Source organism: Pholcus phalangioides, unplaced genomic scaffold, assembly GCF_987345545.1.
Source record: "Pholcus phalangioides strain wild (caught in Gottingen) unplaced genomic scaffold, Ppha-v1.0 ptg000013l_1, whole genome shotgun sequence".
NCBI classification, from domain to species: Eukaryota; Metazoa; Arthropoda; class Arachnida; order Araneae; family Pholcidae; genus Pholcus; species Pholcus phalangioides.
Genome location: NW_028301606.1, coordinates 18,447,055 through 18,460,221, shown reverse-complemented (window position 1 = coordinate 18,460,221; position 13,167 = coordinate 18,447,055). Strand labels below are relative to the sequence as shown.

Sequence of the window (13,167 nt, the reverse complement as noted above, 5' to 3'; positions counted from 1 at the left end):
ATCTGCTCGAAATTTTATGTTTTTACTTTTCTTCAGAATCTCAACGCACTTGTTCTGAGACAATAGTAGTCTTATCTCCGAATCAATCCAGCATCCATTCATCCTAAATTGCGTCCTCCCAGAGTGGTACCTGAAGGCACCAGTGTAGATAACTTGGGGGGGGGGGGACCTTTCTCTTGCTTGCACTGTCAGTAAACTCAAGAGCATCTCTTCCTTCTTTTGTTGAGTGTGACCCTTGGGGATGGGGACATGATACAACACAAAAAAGAAAAAAAGTGGGAGGAGGTAAAGTGAACAATGATTAAGCTTATTAACAAGTTCTTCACAACAGAGGCGCTGACATGAAGAAATTAACATTGGGTGGGGAGAGAGCGCTGAAAGTTGCCCGATTTTTCACACGGAAGTGCTTGGACGTGTCGTAAGCGTAACTTGTATTAAGTCGTATGTTAAGTGCATTAAGTCGTAACTTGTATTACCTGTCGTAACTTGTTTTAAGCCAATGGGATCGAGACTCCCCCCCCCCCCTCTTATTAATTTCGGAGAGCTGGCTCAATCTTCCCCTCTCCCCCAAAAAAAATCGTATGGATACGTTTTCCACACCTAGACTCGGAATAATCACGTCACGTCAGTACAGTGAGTTTCGGCCTTTATACGAAGCTGTGACATGTAAAAAAAAAAGTGGCGATTTTTCCACAAACACTTTTTTCCGGCCATTTTACAGGATGCGACCTCTATTTATCGGAAAATACTGTAATTTTTTCTATGTTCCATTGCAAATTAAATTGGGGAATTTTTCTAAAAAGGATGTAGTATTTCTTATGTTATTCAAAAAATTGTGTTTATTTCAAAATGAAGAATTATTTTCAAGGTTTTAATAGGGTTCCTCCTTTCCCGATCAATTCTTTTTCACGGACGAATTTCTATTTGTCCAGCCGGTGACCGCAAAGAGGGGGTTTTACATACCCTGTTTACGTTCGCAGCACTGTAGAAATTTTAAATATCTTGCGGCATCACAGTCGATCTCAATGAGGCATTTCGATGCTTTCCCCCCTCCCCTTTCCCGACAATAAAATTATCTTCACTCCTAGTTACAGCCCGTCCGTGGCATCTAGTGGCGTGTTTCCCGGGGGGGGGGGGCACTCAGCGAGCTATAAGCACGGCCATGGACTCCCACATACTGGAGAAGGGCTTCTAGCCTGGGATCTTTGGCGGACTTTTAATTCCATGTATTTTTTTTTTTTTTCATGATAAAGGGGCCGCACCTTCTGCAGCTGACAAAGAGCATTTCAGTAGGGTTCAGTTTCGGCTGTTTCAATGCAGGTTTACTGAATACAATCACCATTTCCTAATTAGAAGGACGGGGAGTGTATAGCGTGTCGCTTTTATGTGGGGAATATGTCACCTGGAGGCATCCGTCCATATGGGGAACCCCCTTCTGATCCTGAAAACTACATTCTTCTTGACGCCGCCGGTCAAGGCTTTAAAAGCTTTTGTGCTTAATGGATGGCCATTCGTGAAGGACGCCGACATAGATGATCCTAATTGGAATATAAAGAAATTACGCTGGTGAAGAAAGATCTAGACGAGGTTTGTGATTCTGCAAAATAAGAATAGCTGTGTTTGGAGCCACTTGAAGTAAACTCCTTGTTTTTCCACTGAAACCCCCCCCCCCACAAATGTTGAGATGGACAGTTCCACAGTATTTTATGGTTTGTGTGGGCCACATTCGGTTGTGCACGTACAGTATAACCTTCTGTTAGTAAAACATGTTGTATTACAAGAAAACGGAAAAGTTCCTCGTGATTCCGCACAGTTTCCTGACAGAAAAAGTAAGCAATATTAAATATAGCTACACATTTTTGATAAATTCATGCATTTTAAGCATTTTCTTTAATGATAATTTATTCAGAATCTTCAAAAACAATCTAGATTTTGCAGCCCTCTAATACTTATAATCAAAAAAGCGTAGTATAAAATAATTTTTTTTCTGTTAGACACATCAATAAATTAATAAAACTTACTATATGTTTTATTTTTTTCAATCATATTTAAAATTTATTTAAGAAAAATTTAAACTCCATTTGGCTTGCATACTTGTAAAAGTGACAATATTTGAATCGAGTTTTTAATAAGAAATTTATGCAACTAAAAAAATTATTATTTTTCTAATTTAAAACCTGATATATGACTCAATATATGAGAGTAAAATAAATCTTAAATAAGTGACATGTAATTTGATTTTGGGGGAAATATACACTGTATCATAAAATATAAATAAATACAGGGCTCGACAAAAATCATTAAAAAATTTAGGCACCAGCCAAATTTTGTAAGAGCCAAGCATGGTTTTTTCACGAGAAAAGTATCTTAAATAATCTTTTTTCAACCTTTCTGGGAATTGATGACCCCTTCCCAGGGCCGCAACTAGATACTTTGTCATCTGGGGCAATTCGGAATTTTGGCGCCCCTTGCATGTAGAAGAAGCAGTTAAAGGGTGAATTCGACTCACATTCTGGTCCAGCGTCCGGAGCACCAGACCTACCTGCTTTCTCTAGTTGTGGCTCTGCTCCTTTCCATGTTGGAAGACAATTATGAAATCGGAAAATTTTGAGCCATCACTAGATTCTGATTTAGCAATCACATATACAAAATTTTAGGCACGAATACAGATTTTCCAGTCACCATGGTGACCTGGCACTTGGGGTTTGTCCAACCCTGGAATAAATAAAGATGCATATACTGTTCTGATTATATTTTTTGTATATAGTCATTTTCATGACCCCGCCCAGGGGATTTCGGGATTCATGAGATCTGGGGGATCCTGGGAGGATATACTCAGATTTACGGCATGACTAGATCTGAATAAATTGCCTATGGCGATAGACCGGAGTTGTGCTCGTTTCAATGAGAGAGAGAGAATGAAAATATATTTTTACTTGGACCGTGATCAAACTAGAATGGGGCTCAAGGGCAAAGGCTACGCCCCCAACAATCAAATAAATTTTTGTTAATTAAATGCTTTTGGAAAATTGGCACCAACTCAAAAATTCTCTGGAAGAAATTCCGTGTCCCCCCCCCCCAATAGATTGGTTTTCTTGGGTAGCTCATGCTCAGGGGTAGTCCCATTCCAAGGGCGTAGCGAAGAGGAAGACTTGGGGGTCTGGTCCCCTCGTCCGAAATGTGAGAAAATGACCGAAAAAAGGGAAAAAGATGACCAAATCTATTGTTCTATCACTTTGGTCCCCCCTGCCGAACGAAATTTCTGGCTACGCCCTTGTCCCATTCACTTTGGTAACAATACATTAAATGATTGTTATACAGTCGAATATCCTGTTATAACGAAGTCCAAGAAACCGGAGAAAACACTTCGTTATAAAGAAATTTCAGATTGTTTGCATTGTTCCTATGTATACTTATTAGAGGGATTAGGAAACCATTCGTTAAAACGATATTTTCGCTGTAACGGTATTCGTTAAAACGGGATTCGCCTGTAATTAGAGCCCGAATTTTCCACTTAAAAAAAATGGCTAAATATGAACTAAAACTGAGAAAATATGTGCTAAAGAACAAATAACCAAGCAAAAAACGCAAATGCGTTTTTAAATGCATCTTTTCTATTTATCTCGGTGCATGTTCATTTGCAAAAACATTCTCATGCAAATGATTTCTACATGTATTTTATTTAGGAATTTCTAGTTATTAGTACTGTAGCTGCTCACTAATAGAAAGAAAAAGTTGCTCGAAAAAGAAGCAAACTACACGTGCACACAAGTGCATACATGAATAATGTCAAAAATGGGCGGATTTTTCTCCTGAGATTTTACTTCTTTTTACTTGAAAAAAAAGAAATGACAAGCAAATAAAGCACCCGGGCTTCGGGTATGGTCCATGTAGCTAGAAGGTCCTTGGAGTTGAGCAACCAAACTATTTGAAAATGTCGAATTTCCGATTCGATAGACGATGTTGCCTGATCCATAAATCCATGGAAGTGAGCATGAATGTAATAAGTTCAGACTTTTAATTGTTCAGTTGGTCATCTAAACCGCTTTGATGACACGAAATTCTGTGGAAAACGTCTTATACTCTTAGAGAATCAACTGATTTGAGATCAAAAATCAATTTCACATGACTAGAGTTCCGTTCAATCGTTAATATTAGAACGAAATGATCTCAAAGACGTCCCAATGCAGATAAAGCAGCAATTTTCAATAATTTTATGTCCTTACAGAGCGAAACGTGAAAATTCGTTAATAATGAGAACTACGTTACAGCGAAAACTTTTCTTGTGGTTGTGAGCTGTTGTTATAACGAACTTTTATTGTATTATGAGCAATATTAATTTGAAAAATTACAAAAATTTAATTAATCTTCCGCACAACTTGAAAATTTGCACTTATTCTGAAAATTCTTCAATTACATACATTTATACACACATTAATGCTAAAAAGAGGTTAATTTATATAAATGCAACAAACAGGACTAATCATAACAAATTTATAAATAGTGCAAAAAAAATGAATAAATCAAAAATAAAAAGGTCAATTTCCCGTGACCTTTCATTAAATTAAGTTCTATAATAACCAAGAATGGCCACTGAAGCTGTGTTTTCCAAAGTGTGAAATATCGACCCCTGGGGGAAGGGGTCGATGCAATTGTCCAAAGGGTCGATAGAAGCTATGGGTTTAGTATAGGATCCTATGGGTGGGCTTGAGTTGGGAGAAATGAGAAAGAAATTTTTTTTTAAAGAAGAGCTATGGAACACAAAAAGTTTGGGAAACTTTTCACTGAAGCAGCGGTTCTCAACCGGTGCCCTGTGTACACTTCCCGGGGGCTCCGCACCCACTCGAAGAAAATAAATCAGTAAATTCGATAAATGAATATAAGAGGAGAGCGTACGGGGCTCCACCATAGAAATTTTACGCCGAATAGAGGCGACCACTGATGCATATTTGTGTTTGAGTACAGGTGATCATTTGTGGAGATTTTACTGTATTTAGGAAAATGTAATGGAACCCTTTGTATATATCTCCCTATTACGTTTCTGACCTTACTTATTTGTACGAGGTTTTGCTTCAGTTGCTATACATTTCTATACATTATCCCTGTATACAGGGCCTAATTTCTTCATGGGCAAATGAAGCCTTTATAACTTTGAGCCCCCGAAATTCAAACAACATACATTCACTGACCAATTAACATCTTTGACTCTTGTCGCAAGAGCCTCCTAATTCCTGCTTTACCCAGGACCCTGCCTGTATACACTTCAATTAATCGACGTTTTCACTTCGATTCGAACTCCCAAGTCTTTGGAAAACACCTTTTCTATCAATCGAATCACATAATTTTTCAATTGGTGAAAACGTGTCACTGAAATACAGTGTTTTACGGTTTTCAAAAACCCATCATGAAGACACGTTGTAAGCGGAAAAACTAAGCGGGACCGACTGTAGTTTCTCATGCATATTTTTTACTGAAAAAGTAATAAAAATTAAGATGATTGAACCAGTCAATCAGGGCTGCAACTAGATGCTTGGTTACCCGGGGCAAGCGCGCATTTTGACGCCCCCCTTGTAATGTTGAAGGAGAGGTTTTAGAATGAAATTTGCACCCCATCCGGTCTAGCGCCCGGGGCACGAGACCCGCCTGCTCCTCCCTAGTTGTGGCCCTGTGTTCAATGGCTTTTGACAGGTACTGAAATAATTATTGAACGGGCTACGGTATGCTGATAGCCAGGGCTGTAACTGGGATTTTTGTCGCCCCCACATTCGATAATTTTGTAACGGTGTTCTCTGTCAAGTAAAGGAAGTTTTACATAACGTTTAAATAACACTTTTTTTTCTGTTAAATCTTGAAATGAATACCGTAAAATTGCTTGAGACTTTAGCAACAGTAATGTTATGATAATATTATAAGTATATTTCTTCTCAAGCATAAGATTTTGAATCAAAACGACAGATTTTCACAAAATTTTTTTTCGGAAACATCTGTAAAAAAAAGGTGGGGGAGGGGGGGGGGAATTTTCGGAAAAATAATTTTCGCATTTATACGACGCGTCGTATAAACAAGGTTCCATTAGAGCCTGAGCCCCCCCCCCCCCCAACATTTTCAATAAGTTTACGCCTATGCAAACACGCCTCATACTTGTGGTAGTTCAGCAAAGCGAAATGATTTTCCTATTGAATTATTGATAATAATCGTTCACGAATTTCTGTTCAAAATTATACGATATGTATCTAACAAACTCATAATATAATTCGATTATCTATGCAACAACATCGTTTTAGGCATGTGGTATTTACTGCACCCTGAATTAGTTTGTAGCTAATTTTGATCAGCTTTGGTTCGATTCCTGTCATTCCACGGTCCGTGTTGAGTAGCATTTCGATGCACAAACGCATACCTTCTCCTCAATGAAAGTTATTAGCTCTTTTTAAAATGTGACTTACGAATTAATGTGTTCAGTTCAGGGGTTCATCAGCATTTCCTTGTCAGAATATATTCCATCAAGGATGTTTGGAACTTGCTTCCAGTTTAGAAAATACTCTGATTCATCAGGTAATTTTTTTTCGATGGTTTTTTTTGCCAGTGAATGGCTCATCGACATTTTTTTCTCTCCTTGTTCATAGGAATATTTCCCGTGAATGCATAGGCTGAGATAGACGTGAAAGTCTGGGGACATGATGATGTCAGTTCACATATACTCATATGCATTTGATCAGTCGGCTCTACCTTTGACCCCGTGGGGGCCCCATGCCCCCCCCCCCCACGTATCCCCGCCCATGCGTGAATGTGGCAGAAGCTGAAACATAAAAAATACATCATTTTTGGCAACTTTATCATGAGAAAAAAGTGTGTAAACCACAAAATCTGTAACATTCTCAGCACGTATTACTGTAATGATGTAATGAGCAAAGCATCAGATGAAAATTTAAAAAAAAATCACATACCATTCTCCGTAGTAATATCGTATCCTTCATCCTCTTCTATAGCAATGTCTCCTTGAGAAAATAAGTTAAAACTTTAGATCTCACAAAATTGTCATTTTGTAATATTCAGTTACTTATAAATAAAATTGACAAATGCATTGCGAGGAAGGCAAAGATGAAATAAAGATGTTTATTCTTTCATCTTCCTTAATATCAATCCACGCGTTTTCCTTCAAATGATATGAAATGTTACGGTTCACGTATCATCTGTATCAAAACAGGCAGATATGAGATGTTTCAGCATTTGAATGACCTTTTGATCTTTCATAAAGTTGCTCTTATTACGAACTATATTATAATTAAATATTAATAATTTGGAATCCTTAAAGAAAATTATGATATAGATGATAAAATTAGCAATGAAAAATTATATTTCATCATTTCATTTTTAAATGTACTTTTCAGTATTTGCTTCTAGCATACAGCAGTATTTTTTCAAGCGATTTACAAAAATATGTTCATTGACTGATGATGTTATTACAGTCGAATCTCGTTTTAACAAACACTTTTCTAATCCCCCAAATACGTTTACATAGGAACAATGCTAGGTAAGCTGGAATTCTTTTATAACGAAATTTCGTTTCAACGAAGTGATTCTTCCGGTCTCAGTGATTCATTGGCGTTCGTTATAACGGGATTCGACTGTATCACTCTCATGATGTTTTTCATGGTACAATAAGAACTCTAATGTACAAATTTACTTCACGACACACCAATTCCGGGCATGTATCGCCATACGGTTATTTGTAGACAGTGGAGTTTGATGGGAAATAAAGGCGTCATTCATCGGTATAGTACACCTCAGGCTCAGTGGGCGAAGAACTTGTTTTTGATGTTCTTTCCCGGATTCGAACACGTGGACCATGACTTTAACCTTCGTTGTGTTAGTTTCCTTACCAATATGCCTAAATCAGCGCTTTTTAATGATGCATATTTTTTTTCTGGTCAGTACAGTGTTTTTTTGCACCAGTTATGCACAAACAATTCTCCAGAGTACACGCTATGCAGAATTCGCAAATTTAATTGTTTGTACAGAGTTTTAGTACCATTTTATTTTATATACATTTTGTTTTCTGATTTTATTATCCGGTATGTAATATTTTGAACCATGTTTGCATATGAACCATGTTTAAATTAGTACAAATTCGCATTTGTGGTCGCTATGTGGTCTGCCACGAAAATTTTCCTCACGTATTTTTTTTTTTTTTTTTTTTGCTGTCCAGCGCGTCTCTTATGCGTTCGAAGTTCCTCAGGCAATATTAACGTCGGGGTGCGTTTGGTTTAGTAAAAGCAACTTTCATGGTGGAAGACGAGCATCTTACCACTGCACCACTCGAACGCTTAATGCACAAACTGGAACAATGAAGTCCCAGCCTCAAGTTAATTGCAATTATGCCGAATTTCCTTTTCTTTATGCCTTTAAAATTGATAATGAATACCCGACAAAAAGCACGTTAATTTCTAAGAAATCATATCATTTGTTTGTTTATGCATAACTAGTTTTTGAAGCACGTGCTATCAAGGAGGCCACCGAACTAGTTTATAGCTACCTCCATTCCTATTGCCACTCATCTCTTTGTATTATTTACAAATGTGGAGTTATTTCCTTTTTTTATTGTTATTATTATTATAAAATTATCCTTATCTTAAAAAGAAGAAAGAAAACTTATTTCCTATTCTAGAATTCACACCGAGCTCAATATACGTTCCCCTATCAATAACTTGTCCGATTTGGACAAGTTAAAATTTTTCTGTATTGTAATTAAATGCTGAAGATAGGTCACAATGTGAACGCAATAATGTCATTTATATCCGCTAACTAATGTAGCAATCGTTATACCACACAAATAAGGTATATCCACAACTGGAAACAACAGACTATACACAAACTAAGTTACGCATTGGATTTAATGATTGGCTCCTGACTGATTTAGATTTTTTTAATCATCGTAGAACATCATGATCATTGATTCATGAACTGTGTGTATTTTGAAATTTTCTGGAAGACAAAAAAATAAAGCCAAGATAAAATATAGCTAGGAACTATTTCAAGATAAGTATTATTTCACCCAATGCTATTCTGAAATCTTAACTTATTAACTTTTTTTTTTCGCCCAATCCATGACGGTGCTTATTCTTGTTAATTAGAATTTGATAAAATAGTGATTATAAAGGAGAAAAAATACATGCTGGAAGGGAAGGGCAGATGCGGCACTTACGTTGAATAATTTTTCGGCACGACGTTTTTTGTTACTACTGTGTTGTATACGCACTTGAGGGGATTTGGAAAGAAATACGGTGTATGTTTTTCTCTTACCCACCCCTTCCTCTCGTCATTGATAGGGACGTTTTCCATTCTCATTCTGTATTAGAAGCTGAAACATTCTATGGAAATTTTTTTTGTGACTATGTCATAAAAAAATGTTAACAACGAAACGATAAACACAAAAATCTCTACTATTCTCATTACGTAGAACGAAAATGAAAAATGTATATGATGAGAATATATAAAAAAAGTCACTTACCGTTCTCAACTTCCCTCCTCTCTCTTTGCATCGGTTCTTCATCGACGTCTGGTCAAGAAAAAAGAAATTAATCATTACTTCCGCAAAATTCAGAATGAATACAAAATAATTTATTACGCTCAACGTATTCGCAGCTGCAACAAATAGTCTGATCGATGGCAAAATTTGTCACGACGTTCAACCTGTCGATATGTCACATGTCGATTTTTAAGACGCATTTTTACGTAAAAAAAAATCCCGTCGCATTCCTTAACTTGAGTGGCTTTCCGACATCTTTTCAAACGGAACGCAAAGCTTAATGTGATAACTAATGCAAATAAGTGATAACGGTAATAGAGTGCGGATCCTGATCGGTGGAGAGACAGCGTTGTTTGCTATGGATACTAGAAAGTAAAGATTCATCAATAAGAATTCATAGCGTCTAGGAGTACTGACAGCGTTCCAACGCCCAATTAATGAAAATTAAACAATGAGGAGGCAGAGGTTATTAAACATCTGACTTTATTATTATTTTTTTTTTCATCGTCGGTATCAAGCGAGCATTAGTTTCAACTGTAGTTTCGAGAATTTCTTAGTAAAACGTCATAGAGATGGAAGTAAAGGCCTCAAAAAATGTGTCGTATTTTTTAGAGTGTTCAGGCTGCGTTTCCATCGACGACATAAGCAAGGTTTAATAAGAACATTTCTTTGGGAATCAGCTAAAAATTATTTTACTTTGTGTTCATATTTAAAAAAAATAACTTCTTTTTTAAGAAGTTCCGCCTTTAAAAAAATTCACCTTTCACATACTTAGTTATGAAAATGCTTTATGTAGTTTTCTTACTTTCTACGGATTGTATGCACGATGGACAAGTTGGACAATCAGGGCAAGTTTCGTCTGTAAAAAGAAAAAAAAACCAATCAAATTATTAGTTATATTCACGTTTTTAAAATATATATGCAAGTTTTGTTATATTAATTGCATTTTATACTGTAATTATGCCGTTGATAATTGGTACGAAGTAGTGTTCATTGAGCTCTCCTCTTCTTCGTTTCTCTACTTAGGTAGAGATATTGATTAGTCAATTGCAAGATGGTGGCTCTGAAACAACCATCTGAGATTTTTTAAAATATTATATAACAACCTTTTTTTTCAGGTTTGAGTAAAATGTGAAACATTTGACAATCATATTAGCTAAAAATAAACTATGGGGAAAGGTTACAAAACGATTATATGAATTTTTAGAGAATTTATATTATTTGTGTGCCTTCCAATACTTTACATTACTATAATTATTACACTTTAGAAAATATATAGAGCATCTATGCTTTCTTTATGAATACCTAGCATTATAGGCTTCGAAAGTGGTAGTTCTTTACTATTTTTAACGAACGAAATTCCCGTTGCTTTAGGAGTATTCATACGAATTTTCAAGTCATTCTGAGCAATGGTTTTTATTTTACTGATTTTTAAAATCGCAACAACAACAATCACCTTGTTGTTATATTTCACGGATATTCAATATCTCAATTTTTTTGTAATAACAAAGTGCAAGATTCCATTTTGTCGGTTGTTATTACAACATTAATATTAATTTTGTTGAATGGGTAATACGGATTCCAGATTATGGAGCTATATTCTAGAACAGGATAAAGAAGCAGTGAGATTTTCCGGATATTGAAAAAAAAATTACTTGAGAATTAAATACTTGATAATTCACCGGTAGATAGCGCTGCACTAATAAAAACTTGTACCTCCGTTAAATGGTAGTAACACAAGGCAAAATGACAATTTAACTAAAATTGCAAAATTTCCATAATTCAGATGAAAAAATCACAAAGATGAAGTCACAAAAATTTCACACTTTTGTGATGTTTCCATGAATCATGAAATTTTCTGTTAATTTTAAAATATGTGCACTGTCTGATTATCGTTTTCTTTCAGCGAACGAACTGACCCTGTTTCACGATTACAATTCCACCTATCGGTAAATTATTAGAGTTCGAAATTTTTGTTCGCCGAATAAAATTCCACTGCTTCAGGAGAATTCATGCAAATTTTATAGTCACTCTGAACAATGGTTCTTGTTTTACAGCGTTTTGAAATCTCAACTTTAGTTCCTACCTCATTATACTTCTAGTTGTGCTTTCAAATACGAATCACTGGATGTACGTTTTCAGAATGCTTTGATCACTTAGTTTTGTGAAAATTATCAACATTGACGTAAATGTGCAAGTCAAAAGTTTCAGTGCAAATCAGTTTTCAATGCAATAGCATCAATCTTCGCAATCGTAATCTTTTTTTTATACTCCTCCATACCGCTTTAACTACGTAGTTAAGAAATTCTCCGCTTTTCCGCTTTCTCAGATGTGGAAACTGTGCTTTTTAAAATGCGACTTTCCCTTTCCTTGCGTTTTGAATGTAAATATATTTTTCATAATTATGCATTCAACTTTTTTTCTTTCTTTATCATTATTATCGTATATATGCTTTGGTTTCCTATATCGCAACGTGATGTTTATATTCATTTTATTTTCATCATACTCTTACTGGACCTGTACTTATTTAAAATTATCAAAACTAAATAAACAAACTATACGATGTTAAATAATAAACTAAACGATACTGCTGTTTCACAGGTATCCTCAGAAGGGACTGGAATAATGAAGGTTTATAAAACTAAAGTGTAAATAATTATTGTATCAGAAATGTATAAAAAAATTGTCATACATTCGGGTTCTGTAAAGGTTGCAGGGCTCACAGTCCTCTTTACTGCAAAAAAAAACACAAGAAAAAGAATTCATATAAATGAGATTCTTCTAATTCTGCAAATAAATAAAATAATCATTATAAATTATCAGGGTTGATCATGATAATCAAAACTCAGTAATTCTATAAGGTATAGTTGATTGTCAAAAGAGGAACAGTTGAATTACTAACATCCAATCGCTTTTCGTTGAATGACACACAATAGGAAAAATCATTTAAATAAGTGCTTCTTAGCATACCAAATAAAAGTTTTTCCCTTTGATTGATTCATTTGTCCTTTACATTAAGCTTATTCAGTCGGTTTGCATACGAATACCCAAGATAGTTCAATGCACATCATCGTATTGGTAATTGGCATCTGGCCCTGGGTTTTGAATCAAACAACGAACCCCTAATTATTGAAGTATTTCCTGTACATATTTTGGAGTAGCTATTTTTTTTAGTGTTTCTGTACATTCTAAATGTACATTTATGTTTTTATGCTTTTCTCTGGATAACGTCCTCCCCACCAAAAATGTATAAAATAAATGGGAAAGATCAACGTCACTCGTCCATATGGTCCTCTTAATGGTACGGTAATGCCCTGAGATTCATCCTTTACCGTTTCACCCTCAGCCGATATACGCAAGTTCGCGCGCGATTTCATTCACTTCCTTCCTTCCTTCTTAATATAAAAAAATTAATGAAAAGTAATATATATATATAGTCTTCAATTAATTCAATTAATGCGCAAAAGTACCACTGCAACGTTGGTAGACCGCAGTAGTAATATTGTTATGATTCGGTAAAAATTTAACATAATTGTGGCAACATCTCTCGATAGGAGTATGAAACAGTGTTTTAGTTCTTTTGCAGTCTAGCAGATACCACTGCTATCGCATCAAATTTGCTAGTACTACATAAGATG

At 35.6% G+C, this 13,167-nt stretch overlaps 1 protein-coding gene across 1 annotated transcript in view; it reads right to left on the bottom strand.

The window, feature by feature from the left end:
• Nucleotides 1-13,167, bottom strand: part of LOC149078698 (uncharacterized) — an 80,644-nt gene that overhangs the window by 15,147 nt on the left and 52,330 nt on the right. The window contains exons 12-15 of the mRNA XM_089241394.1: nucleotides 12,222-12,263; nucleotides 10,335-10,388; nucleotides 9,512-9,559; nucleotides 6,948-6,998 (exon numbers count right to left, since the gene is read on the bottom strand). Of these exons, the coding sequence (XP_089097520.1) occupies nucleotides 6,948-6,998; nucleotides 9,512-9,559; nucleotides 10,335-10,388; nucleotides 12,222-12,263 (195 nt within the window). The remainder of the gene's footprint in view (nucleotides 1-6,947; nucleotides 6,999-9,511; nucleotides 9,560-10,334; nucleotides 10,389-12,221; nucleotides 12,264-13,167) is intronic.